Here is a 12,460-nt window from a genome sequence, read left to right as displayed (position 1 = left end):
ATATTTTTTACATGTATCTTTGCTTGAATGAACTTTTTCTGATTTTTACAAAATATAAGAGAAGTGTTTTTAGACTTGGTCAGGATTCATGACAAACATAGCAGTGTAGATGACATTAGCCCGTGTGTTTACAGCAGAACAAGCTCAACGCTCACCAGCAGACTGTCATTTCACACAGTTACCTCCTTCTTTATTCTGCATCACTTGCTGAAATATAAGAGGGATGTGAAATATGAATACTGGACATCATTCTTTAGGTGCACTGTAAATGCGTTTGCTAATAAAAATGACACATAATGTCCATGCTGTATACTATGTGACCCTGGAGCACAAAACCAGTCTTGAGTCTCTGGGGTATATTTGTAGCAGTAGCCAATAATATATTGTATGAGTCAAAATTATAAATTTTTCTTTCATGCCAAAAATCATTAGGATATTAAATAAAGGTCATGTTCCATGAAGATATTTTGTAAATTTCCTACCGTAAATATATAAAAATTTCATTTTTGATTAGTAATATGCATTGCTAAGAACTTCATTTGGACAACTTTAAAGATGATTTTCTCAATATTTTGATTTTTCTGCTCCCTCAGATTCCAGGTTTTCAAATAGTTGTATCTCATCCAAATATTGTCCTAGCCTAATAAACCATACATCAATGGAAAGATTTTTTATTTAGATGATGAAGAAATCTCTATTTCAAAACATTGACCCTTATGACAGATTCTGTGCTCAGTGTTAGTGCACGGTCACAGATAACAGAAAGTCCACTAGGTGTTAGACTCACACAGAAAGTGACCAGAAAATGTGCTTCGTTTTGTGAAATTGAACGAAGGTATTTTCAAGTGTCAATATATATTTATTTAAACACATTTCTTAATAGTAAAAAAAAACCGCGCGCACACGAGGATTGCACTGACGCCGGTCTTCCGCGCGATGGCGCGTGCATTACTCCGGAAGACGCGCGCGGTCACGTGACTCAGTCAAGATGGCGTCTGGACAGCAGTGGGTGTTGGTGGAGATGGTGCAAGCGTTTTACGAGGTAATTACAACTTTCTTCTTTTTTTTTTTTTTTTTTTTACATTTCCAGTCAGTAGAAATATCTACAGGCTCTGTCAAATGTGTTCATTTAAACAGCGCCGGGCTGTGTGAGTGTATTTGGCTCTGCTTCACATTTAATCCTGAGTGTTGTGATGCTGTAACTCCAGGAAGTGAACAGTGTTAAACACAAATCTGAGACTCACATCAGTTCACATTACCTTCATCAACCACTACACTACAATTTATTACTGATACTGTCAAATCGGCATGATCCTTAAAAATGTTAGCTTTCACGATCGCTCTTTCCAATTGTGGCTGATTCCAAGTCCAGAGGTGGAAAGTAACGAATTACATTTACTCGCGTTACTGTAATTGAGTAGCTTTTTTGTGTACTAATACTTTTTAAAGTAATTTTTTAAAACCGTAATTTTACTTTTACTTAAGTATATTTTGTTTCAAGTATTGTACTTCGCTACATTTTAAAACACATTAAGTACTGAGTAAAAAAAAAAAAAAAAAAAAAAAATAAATCGCTCCCTGGAAACTACGTCAGTAAATAATGGGCAGGAGGGCAAACTGGCGCTAAAGTCACAAGAAAGATGCAGACGGACAAAACAGGCGTTAGTGGTGCAGACACCGCTGAAAACGAAACCCCGTCATATTCTGAAGTTGAACTCGAAGGAAATGAAGTGAACCCCTGGCCATATGTATGCTCTATTATGCAGTGTAAGCTGTACTTGCCTAGGAAGACCAAACTAGCAGCTTTTAAAATCTCGACAAGACATCAACCCTTCGCAAGAATGTAGAGGTAAGCTAAATAATTGCATCGTTGCATTGGTGGTTAAAATGAAGCTTTGACATTTTAGCAAGAGGTTTTGCACAAATTAGCTAAAAAGACCGTGGTGAGGAGTGTGCTATTTTTGTTGTAATGATGTGCGCGCCCATTTATAGTGCGTTCTTTCACTGTGTGATTCAGTCTCCTAAAATGCATTTAGAATGATCACAAAATTTAAGATATAGGGGCAGAAAATTCACATATTTATATAATTTCATTTATTAAATCAAAATCACACAAAGAATGCCATCTTTTTCTCCAAAAAACATCATGAATATATACATACTTATATATAACAGTTCAGTAAACAAGTTAATTAAGAGACTTGCGTTTTAGACATCATATTGCCTTTTTTAGCTCTATTTCTACAACAGAAAATAATTCCAAACACAGCCACCAAAGCAAAGTTTTGCGTCTCTGAGCAACGTGACAGTGTTTCGTTCCTGAATGAATCAACCGTTTAAATGATTCGGTTCAGTCGCAATGACTCACTTATTAACAGTGACTTGCTGACACATACTGGCCATTTTAATTTCACATTTAAAGTATCTTTTGATTTTTTTAAATAATTAATTTCTTATCATTTCAAATGAGTATTCAACATTTTATGCCTTGTATATCAAAACATTATTCATGCATTTGTAACTGCAGGTTAAATGCATTCTTGTCTGCACTAAACAGTGTAATACATCTAAACAGGCGCGTCGTTAGACATGGGCATCCGGGGCTTCAGCCCCGGATGTTTTTTTTTATAGCCCCGGATCTCAAAAAAATTAATTTATTGATAATTTTTATTTTTTATTTTAATAATTTGTATTTATTTAAAAAAAAATGACCGGGTCTTTTAATCTATCCTTCGGAATCAATCATGTATTAAAGACGATTAAACTGTGTTCAAGCAGATTAAAGTTACTATGGTTACAGCTTAGAGTGCGCGCCTGAGGAGAAAGAGCTTTGGGCTTTACTGTCATTGTTGTTTGTGGCTTCTGGTGGTAGCTATGGACATTAGACACTTTTTAAAAAGTAAAATAAGGAGGCAAGAAGAGTTATCTACTGGCGCCGTTCCCTCATCATTAAGCTCAGGTCGGTGAAGGCTCTTTAGCAAACCCTGGTCTAACACCTAGCCCTGTACTTACTGTGGTATTAATGCAGAACAACATGTACTGTATATATAAAGTACGTGGGACCTTACTATTTCGCCTATAACTAATCCATTTTGTGAGCCATAATCCGTTTCTCGTGAAGAATGTAGATGAAGTAGCCTATAAATCTGATTTGGCGATTGAAACACGATGTGTAAATTAACGTTATTCCCCTCAGATGGATAGCTAGCTAGAATACCAGGGGCCGTATTACAGAAAGAGTCTTAAGATAGGATTTTCCCCGATTGGTATTACCGAAGCAAATACTAAATAACTTTAGGAATCATATCTTGCTTCATTCTTTTTATTTCAGGTTAGGAAATCCTAACATCGCTAGCATCAACTTTTCTGTCTGATAGGCTACCTATAGCAACCGATGTCACTTTTCTCATCTCGCGAGACGCGAGCTAAACGGCTTTTAATCGCTGTTTTGCTGCCGTTTTTTTAATGAAACATACAGTGAAAATGGAGAATTAACAACAACTCATTCATTGTTTCATTCCTATCATTGAACTTTAAGTCAGGTGACTATGGTGCGTTCACACCGGACGCGAATAGCGCGTCAGGCGCGAGGGATTTTTATGTTTATGTCAATGAATGCACAGGAGCCTGCTTGCTGCTGTCACGTGGTGAAGTGACACAGTTTATAATGTTATATTATGTTTGGCCTCAATAAATTATTTTGTAATATGACTAAAATGCCTCGTGTGGTTCTAATGCACAACAAAGCAAATCTTTCACATAAAAACTCTTTATGATTTTAATATATGAGAGATACTCATTTTGTATTGAATGCTATTTATTCCATATATATTCTAGATTATTTGAAACATTATTATTTGAATGTAAAGACAACAAACACTTAATGTATAAGAACAAAAAAAAAATCACAGGACAGGTTTCACTTTTGGAGGCTGGCTCCATTTATTATCAAAACAAAAATAAATGACAGATTAGGTGGTGTCAAGGAAGGAGGCAGAGACGATGATTATTTATTTGTGTTTCAGTGAATTGCTGTTACAGTTCTACAAATAAAGCATTCTATCTTTTTACCTATCATTTATAATGCTACAAAAAATGCACCTGAATGCTGTAAAAGAAGTCTTTAATGCTCAACACTTCCAAATTACCAAAAGCGCGGGGGGGGGGGGGGGGGATTCTGGTCTAAGCCCCCAATGTATCAAGACCCTAGCAACGCCCCTGCATCTAAATGCCACTTCCAATGAATCTTCTGCATTTCCTCTGCATTAAAAGATGAGTTTGTTGATACTGATTTGCCTGGTAACAGCCCAAATGTTTTAATTATTCTAAATAACTGATTCCTTTAATTAAAAACAACTAGTTTGAGATTAATAGACCTATCCCAGGGGTGTCAAACTCAGTTCCTGGAGGGTCGTAGCCCTGCAGAGTTTAGTTATAACCCTGCTCCAGCACGCATATCATGTAGTTTTTTTAAATAAACCTAAATGATTAGATTAGCTGGATCAGGTGTGTTTAATTAGGGTTAAATCTAAACTGTGCAGGACTGTGGCCCTCCAGGAACTGAGTTTGACACCCTTGGCCTGTCCCATTTTGACTTCCTCCCACTGTTAAAATGTAACTAAGTAATTTTTACTCTGAGTAAATTTTCAATGAGCTTCTTTTTACTTTTACTTGAGTAGATTTTTAGACTGGTACTTTTACTTGTACTTAAGTAAAATTTCATTAATGTAATGGTACTTTTACTTGAGTAGAATATTTTTGTACTCTTTCCACCTCTGTCCAAGTCATTGTAGTAACTACAGCTGTCTGTAATAGTATTTTGGTGTAAATTAAATGGATGAAATTGTTTTTATGAGCTGTGTGCTGTTTATCCTTAATGCTGTAGCTCCATTTACTTTCTTTTTGTGTGTTAGCATGGTTGATAAAACTGTCAACAAACCTGTATGATGTATATTTCCCTTTAAAAATAAGCTTTCCCTTCACCATTATGAGACTAGACACAGATAGTCAATAAATAGTCAACCTTACTAATTAAATTGAATAAACTATTGTCTTGCCAAGTCAGCAGCCCTTTTGATGCCTGATCTGGAAATCTTGATACTGCTGTACAGATATCTGACAACCCTCTTTAAAAAGAGCCGATTCATGCACACTTTTTAAAGCTATTTAAATGCCACACTTGTTAGTGTTTGTATCTACGTCTTTAGCAATACATCCTCCAGTTATGATCATTGTTATATAATGATGTGAATCAGAAGGTCATGTATTGATGTTATAATAGTCGTGTTGTTTTCTCTTCTAGGCTCCAGCGTATCATTTGATTTTAGAAGGGATCCTCATTTTATGGATCATCAGACTGCTGTTTTCCAAAACATATAAACTTCAGGAGAGATCAGACCTCACAGAAAAGGTGCCAGATCCATTATGCACATTACATATCACTTATTAATAATCTAGTTCGTGTTATAATGAAAGCTGTTTTTTCAGCAATTCTTCAGAAACCATTATAATATACTGATTTGCTGCTCAAGAAACGTTTTAATTATTATTATTATTATTATTATCAGTGCTCAAGTGATGTTCTGCTTCATATTTTTGTGGGAATGGGGATGCATACTTTTCAGGACATTTTATAAATAAAAGGTTTCAAAGCACAGCAGTTATCATAGCAGTGCAATTATATCTACTCTCACTTTTAATCAATTCAGTCCATCCTTTCTAAATGAACATATTAATTGCACAGATCTACTGACCTCCGACACTTGAATGTTGAAATATTTGTGTCACCAATTTGTCAAGATCCATGCAACTTTTCATTCTCATTAATAAAATGCTACACGTTTACCTGTAATTATTAATGTGAATTATGAATTGGCTGTTTGTTAGTCGTTTACTACAGAACTGTAATTGACAATTATTCAGTTAGTTGCAATTAACCAAACTAAAATCTGCACAAGATCAATCCAAATAATAATAATAATAATAATAATGTATAGTATACCTAAAAACAATTAAAAAAATTTAAAAGTAAATTCCAGCGATGCTTTACAACAAAAGCGCCCATTAATAAACAGGAGTTAATGCACTAAAAGCAATACATTTATTACAGTTTTTATTATTTATTTTTGTTAATGCAATAAAAAATACTGTTGATTGTCAGTTAGTATTAGATAAGTTTGAGTAAATAATATCAACAGATCCAACTTTAGATTAAAATAATGCATCAGTGGATGTTGACATCAGCACTGAATAAGACTAGTAAATGCTTTACAGGTATTCTTCATTGCTAGTTGGTGTTGATCATCTAATATTGTTGTTCATGTGTCTCAGGAGAAAGAGGAGCTGATCGAGGAGTGGCAGCCCGAGCCGCTGGTCCCCCTCGTCTCTAAAGACCACCCCTCCCTCAACTATGACGTGGTCACGGGGTACGTCTCTGCTGTTTCTGAACACATCTCTGAAGAGACGGCGTGTCTCCATCACGTATGGTGTAATAATAATGATAAAGATGCTGACTGAAGGCCGTGTTTTTCTTTTACAGGCCTCCAAGCCACAAAATCATTGTAAATGGGAAAGAGTGCATTAACTTTGCCTCGTTTAACTTCCTGGGTCTGCTGGACAGCGAGCGCGTGAAGGTTTGTAGCATCATGAGCACTTCTCCCTTCACACACAGCACAGCTGCTGCTGATTGTCATGTGCAGATGGCTCTTTAAAGCTAAACACAGCTTGATGAATACAAATCTCAGCGCTGGAGCTGATTGAAAGGCGCAGTTTAAATGGCCCTTACACTTACCAGCTGTAAGAGTTTTTAATTATTTATAATATTTGCCAAGTCTGTATTTATGTGATTAAAAACAGTAAAATTGGGAAATATTTTTAAAGTTAGAAAACAACTTATTTTATTTAAAACTTTGTTATAATGTAATTTATTCCTGTGATCAAAGCTGTATTTTCAGCATCTTCAGAAATCAGTCTAATATGATGATCTACTACTCCAGAGATATTTCTAATTATTATAATGTTAAATATTTTTCTGAATTTGCCATCTGTAGTTACAGTTAAATGCTTGTACTAATTAATTGAGTGCATCTTTGCTTAAAGTAAAATCGGTCTAACTTTGCATAGTAGATAAATAAATGTTTTGTTTTAAAGTTTTCAAATTGCATAACAGCAGACAGAAACAAATTAATTCTCTTCTGTTGAATTAAAACAAAAAACAACGAAAGGTGTACAAATAATTGACATCAACTCAGACTTCTCAAGTTAAAATTGAATCTAAGTTGTCTCTGTTTTTTAAAATATAATTCTATCATCATCATAACCTCTTAACAAAATACCACATATACCAGGTCAGTTTTCACTATTTTACTCTTGTGTTGTGATTCTATTAAGATTACAACACATGTGAGTCATGAACATTGCGGTGTGGAACATGTAGTAAGCAAAGTAAATGATGACAACTGTATAATGAGGCATGTCAAAGGTGAATAAAGCTCATTATGAAACTCTGTTCTGTGAATTAACAGAAGCCTTACAGTGTGGTCCATTTGTTTTCAGCTGAAGGCATTGTCGTCGCTAAAGAAGTACGGCGTGGGGACGTGTGGACCGAGAGGCTTCTATGGGACCTTCGGTGGGTAGACTCATCATCTCAGGTGTCTGTCTGTCTCGTGTTGCTCGTCAGTTTACAGCAGTGCAGTGTTTCACAGATGTGCATCTGGAGTTAGAGGAGCGCCTGGCCAAGTTCATGAGGACAGAGGAGGCCATCATCTACTCGTACGGCTTCGCCACCATCGCCAGCGCCATCCCAGCCTACTCCAAGAGAGGAGACATCATCTTCGTGTAAGATCCCGCTGAAGCCCAACAGGCCTTTTTTCACAGAGATGAGCAAGCCTCCTGATCGGTCTCTCTTGTTTTCTCAGCGACGAGGCGGCGTGTTTCTCCATTCAGAAAGGCCTGCAGGCTTCACGCAGCTTCATCAAATACTTCAAACACAATGATATGGAGGATCTGGAGCGCCTTCTGAAGGAGCAGGAGATCGAGGATCAGAAGGTGATCTCACACTGAAGAGGAATTCAGACGGCGAGTTTATGACATATTTCCTGGTGAAGCATATGGAAGGCCAAAGTAGTCAAAATGAAATACATGTTGAAAAATATAAATAAACTAAAAAAAAAATTCTTTAAATACATAAATAATTACAGAGTTAAAGAAATGCATAAATATATTCATTCATTCATTCGTTTATATATTGATCTATTGAATTATTCATTTTTATTTATTTATACATTTATTTATTTAGTTACAGTTGTCGGTACGTCATGAATGAATGTGGAGTGAAATAAATAAATATTTATTTATTTTATTTTATTTAATGATTTATATATTTCAGCATTTATATAATGATTACTTTTGAGTAATTTGGCCTTCCATAGAAGCATAGTGTGCAGTATATAAATATTAAATTAATTGAAACAGACTTGATTAACACTGTCCTTCTTAAATGTTAAATTCACTTAAGTAAATTAAAATTATGCATAATTGAAACAACAAACATTAATCCTAACCCTGTATTTAGTATATTTTGTTAATTAATATTACACAGTACTTATTTGTGTACACTGCAACAGCAGAACGTTAAAATAAAACATCACCAGTTTTAACAATTGGGATTTGACTACAGTGATAAGTGACTTTATCAGTTATTATAACATTTCTCTCCATGTGGCTTTTTTTTGTCAACAGAAATGTTTTTTTAAGTAGAAAACATTCTTCGTTTTTGATGCAAGATTACAAAAACAAACTTTAGTACTCTAGTAAAACATGCACAGATGAATAAAGTGCAGTGAGATTTACATTTTCATGATCTATCCACACTAACATCCACTCAAATGACTTTAGAAACGTCTAGCATTTGATGTTTGATGTTTCTCTACACAGTTATACATGCTTGTTCATTCATTCATATTATTTCTGTGTTTTTCTTTAGAATCCACGCAAGGCGAAAGTAATCCGGCGGTTCATTGTGGTTGAGGGACTCTATATCAACACCGCTGATCTCTGTCCACTACCTCAACTGGTAAGACAAAATGTTTTCTTTTTAATAAGTTTGCTAAGTTATCATAGTATGTGAGCCTGGAGCACAAAAGCAGTCATCAGTAGCACAGGTATATTTGTAGCAATAGCCAACAATACTCCATATGGGTCAAAATTATTGATTTTTCTTTCATGCCAACAAAATCATTATTAACCCTTTAACTGTCACTCCCTTCTTTGAACATTTTTGAGATGTGAAAGTGCACAATCCTAACTTAAATTCTTATAATTCAATGAATGACAACATTTTTTAATCTGATTTTGATGGGCCATTTACAGATATTTTGTAAATTTCCTATCGTAGATATATCAAAACTTTTGATTAGTAATATGCATTGGTAAGGATTTCATTTGGACGACTTTAAAGGCTCAATATTTAAATTTTTTTGCTCCCTCAGATTCCAGATTTTCAAATATTGTCCTGATCCTAACAAACCATACATCAGTGGAAAGAGTATTTATTATATTTGATCTAAATTACAAAAATGGACCCTTATGACTGGTTTTGTGGTCCAGGGTCACAGATGGTATGGTGTATAAGCTGAAACAACAAAATGTGAAAAATAAATAAAGTAAAAACTCTCTGCATCTGCATCTGACTCTGTGGTGTTTGCTAAGGAAAGCATCACTAATAATATACAAAAAATAAAATTGTGTTTGATATTAGGGGTGTAACGGTACGCAAAAATCACGGTTCGGTACGTACCTCAGTTTTAAAGTCACGGTTCGATTCCTTTTTCGGGACAGTAAGGGAAAGAAATGCAAACATTAAACTGCAGGTTGTTTATTACTATAAACTTTTTTTACTATAAAATTTAAATGCTTTTTAATAAATATATTATATAAATAAAATATATATATATAAATATAAATATATTTATATATATATATAAATAAAAAAAGAATAAGAAATAAAATACTGCTGCAAAGTTCTCCACTAAATAAAATACTCTCAGTCTCAAACCAATATCATATAATAAAATATAATGAAAAATATAAATAAATAACTATGATTACAGTGCAGCATTACCAATCCCAGCTTCTAGGCCTGCTCATATTTAAAAAATATATATAACTTTTCCAAAGTGTAAAGTGCAGCATCAACAGTTTCAGTTTTGAGACCTGCTCAGATTTCGTTATTGCGTTGGACCGATCGGAATTAAGAGCAAAGGTCTGTTTAAATGCCGACGGGAGCTGCGTTTGAATTACAATCGTTTTTTTCCTAGTTGTATTGATGTTCACACTCGCGTGATAGAATCAGCTGCAGGGCGGGATTTGTCGCTGAACGCGGAGACTTCCGCCACTTAATATGTTCGTTTGGAAACATGAAAATGTACCTATGTTCCGCACACAAAATGTTGCATTCGGTACACACGTGCACCATACTGAAAGCCCTGTACCGAAACGGTCCGGTACGAATACAAGTACCGTTACACCCTTATTTGATATACTTTGAAACAAGTTTCACTCACAAATTGTGATTACATTTTACAAACAATTTCAAAGAAACAAATTAAAGGGCTAGTTCACCCAAAAATTAAAAAATTGTCAATCTAATGTCGTTCCAAACCCGTCATAAGTCCACGTGAATTGAGCTGTTAATCCATGTCCTCTGAAGAGACACATTCACTTGATGAACAGATCACATTTCAAATGTTTGGAAAGTGTCCAAACCTTTTACTGGTACTGTACTATAATATACACAAAGAATATCAGCCGATATATCGTTATCGGCCTTATTTTACTCCCTAATGTTGGTATCGGTATCGACACCCACAAAAACCCATATCGGTCGGCCTCTGATGGAAACCTAGCTGTAGACTTACATGGACTGATGTTTTTGCTCTTGCTGCTTCTTTTCCAGGTGAAGCTGAAGTACAGATATAAAGTGCGAATCTTCCTGGAGGAGAGCATGTCTTTCGGAGTGCTTGGAGAACACGGGAGAGGCGTCACAGAGCATTTTGGGGTCAACGTACGTAATATTTAACTTCTCTACAGTTTCAGGAGCTCGGGTGTAAAATAACGATTCGGTGAAAACCGCATGTGTGTTTTAATTTCAGATCGATGATATTGACCTCATCAGTGCCAACATGGAGAATGCGCTGGCGTCCATCGGAGGCTTCTGCTGTGGACGATCGTTCGTTATTGATCACCAGGTATGACTACAAAACAGCAATAAACTGATCTGCACCATTGTGCATACTTTCTAAAATTACAGTTTATTTGCTCCATTCAACTCAGAAAGACTGCAAAGCTAATGTCAGTGTACTGTCTTTATTCATTATCTGGTCTAAACTGAGATTCTGTGAATAGGGGATGTTTTACAGCAAATACTGGCAGCCGAAATATTGTTTCTTTCAGTAAGCAAAGGATTTTATTAGTCAGTGAGTATTGTAAGGTTTGGCTTTCTGGTTATTATTTAAATGATCAAAAGAAGTTTCCTTTGATGTATATTTCTACACATATGGTTTCTATATTCTGAAGATTAAACTGTAATTATATACATATGCAACGTTTTTAGATCTGGACGTAAGAGCACAATTATCCTCATGCAACCTATAGTCATAAGTGATTTGTTCTTGTCCTTGCCTATTTGACTTTCATATAACTTCACTTGTGAATCGCACGAATCATATCAGATCCATTCTTCCTTTAGAGACTTTACACACGCTCTGTTTTAATGCATATGGAGAGTCAATAATCCGAGCAGCGTTTGCAGATTATCATACAGTCGCTTTCACGGATGAGAAAACGGTTGCTCTAGAAAATTTAGGAAAATCTAAGTTTTAGTCTTGAAACACATAAGTATAAGATAAGTATAGCAGCAGGCTACAACAATTACAAGTACAACTTCAGTTGAATATCAGAGAATTCATATAAATATAACATTTAAATTCTTATAACATTGTAAAGAAATATTTTAGTATTCCAGTGGATTAACAGCATTGTTTCTTGTTTTGGCGTTGACAGAGTCAATTTTATTGCCTAATTACTTTGAAAAATACTCAAAAATCAATAACTTACTGTGATAACCTGTGAGTTCCATAAAAAGTCAGAATTGTGAGATTAAAAGTCAGTTACCGTGTTGATTTATTTATTCAGTGGCTTGCATGGTTTTACCACCAGCTGCCACTGTCTCCAAACATCTCAGGTCTGAATCACTGTGGCCCACCAAGCTTTGGTAAAATACGTGTTGTATAGCCTTTGTTAAAACCTGCTTTGCCTTCTAAAGAAGACGCTCTGTTTCCCCGTCATTACTGTACTCAGACATGAACATGGCTATCTTATGGTGTGCACTGGTGATTGAGTATGAATGTGTTTTCTGGTGTTGTCAGCGTCTGTCGGGTCAGGGTTACTGTTTCTCCGCGTC

General features: G+C 35.3%; 1 protein-coding gene across 1 annotated transcript in view; it reads left to right on the top strand.

Annotated features, from left to right (window-relative positions):
* Window positions 1-921: 921 nt before the first annotated feature.
* The window catches only part of sptlc1 (serine palmitoyltransferase, long chain base subunit 1), a 13,930-nt gene continuing 2,391 nt past the window's right edge, over window positions 922-12,460 (top strand). Inside the window, exons 1-11 of the mRNA XM_059539156.1 lie at window positions 922-1,042; window positions 5,303-5,410; window positions 6,331-6,425; window positions 6,539-6,632; window positions 7,555-7,627; window positions 7,704-7,836; window positions 7,917-8,046; window positions 8,984-9,073; window positions 10,955-11,062; window positions 11,151-11,246; window positions 12,426-12,460. Coding sequence (XP_059395139.1) covers window positions 989-1,042; window positions 5,303-5,410; window positions 6,331-6,425; window positions 6,539-6,632; window positions 7,555-7,627; window positions 7,704-7,836; window positions 7,917-8,046; window positions 8,984-9,073; window positions 10,955-11,062; window positions 11,151-11,246; window positions 12,426-12,460 — 1,016 coding nt within the window. The 5' untranslated portion in view covers window positions 922-988. The remainder of the gene's footprint in view (window positions 1,043-5,302; window positions 5,411-6,330; window positions 6,426-6,538; window positions 6,633-7,554; window positions 7,628-7,703; window positions 7,837-7,916; window positions 8,047-8,983; window positions 9,074-10,954; window positions 11,063-11,150; window positions 11,247-12,425) is intronic.

This window comes from Carassius carassius, chromosome 45, assembly GCF_963082965.1.
Source record: "Carassius carassius chromosome 45, fCarCar2.1, whole genome shotgun sequence".
NCBI lineage: Eukaryota > Metazoa > Chordata > Actinopteri > Cypriniformes > Cyprinidae > Carassius > Carassius carassius.
This window is presented reverse-complemented; position numbering and strand designations above follow the sequence as displayed.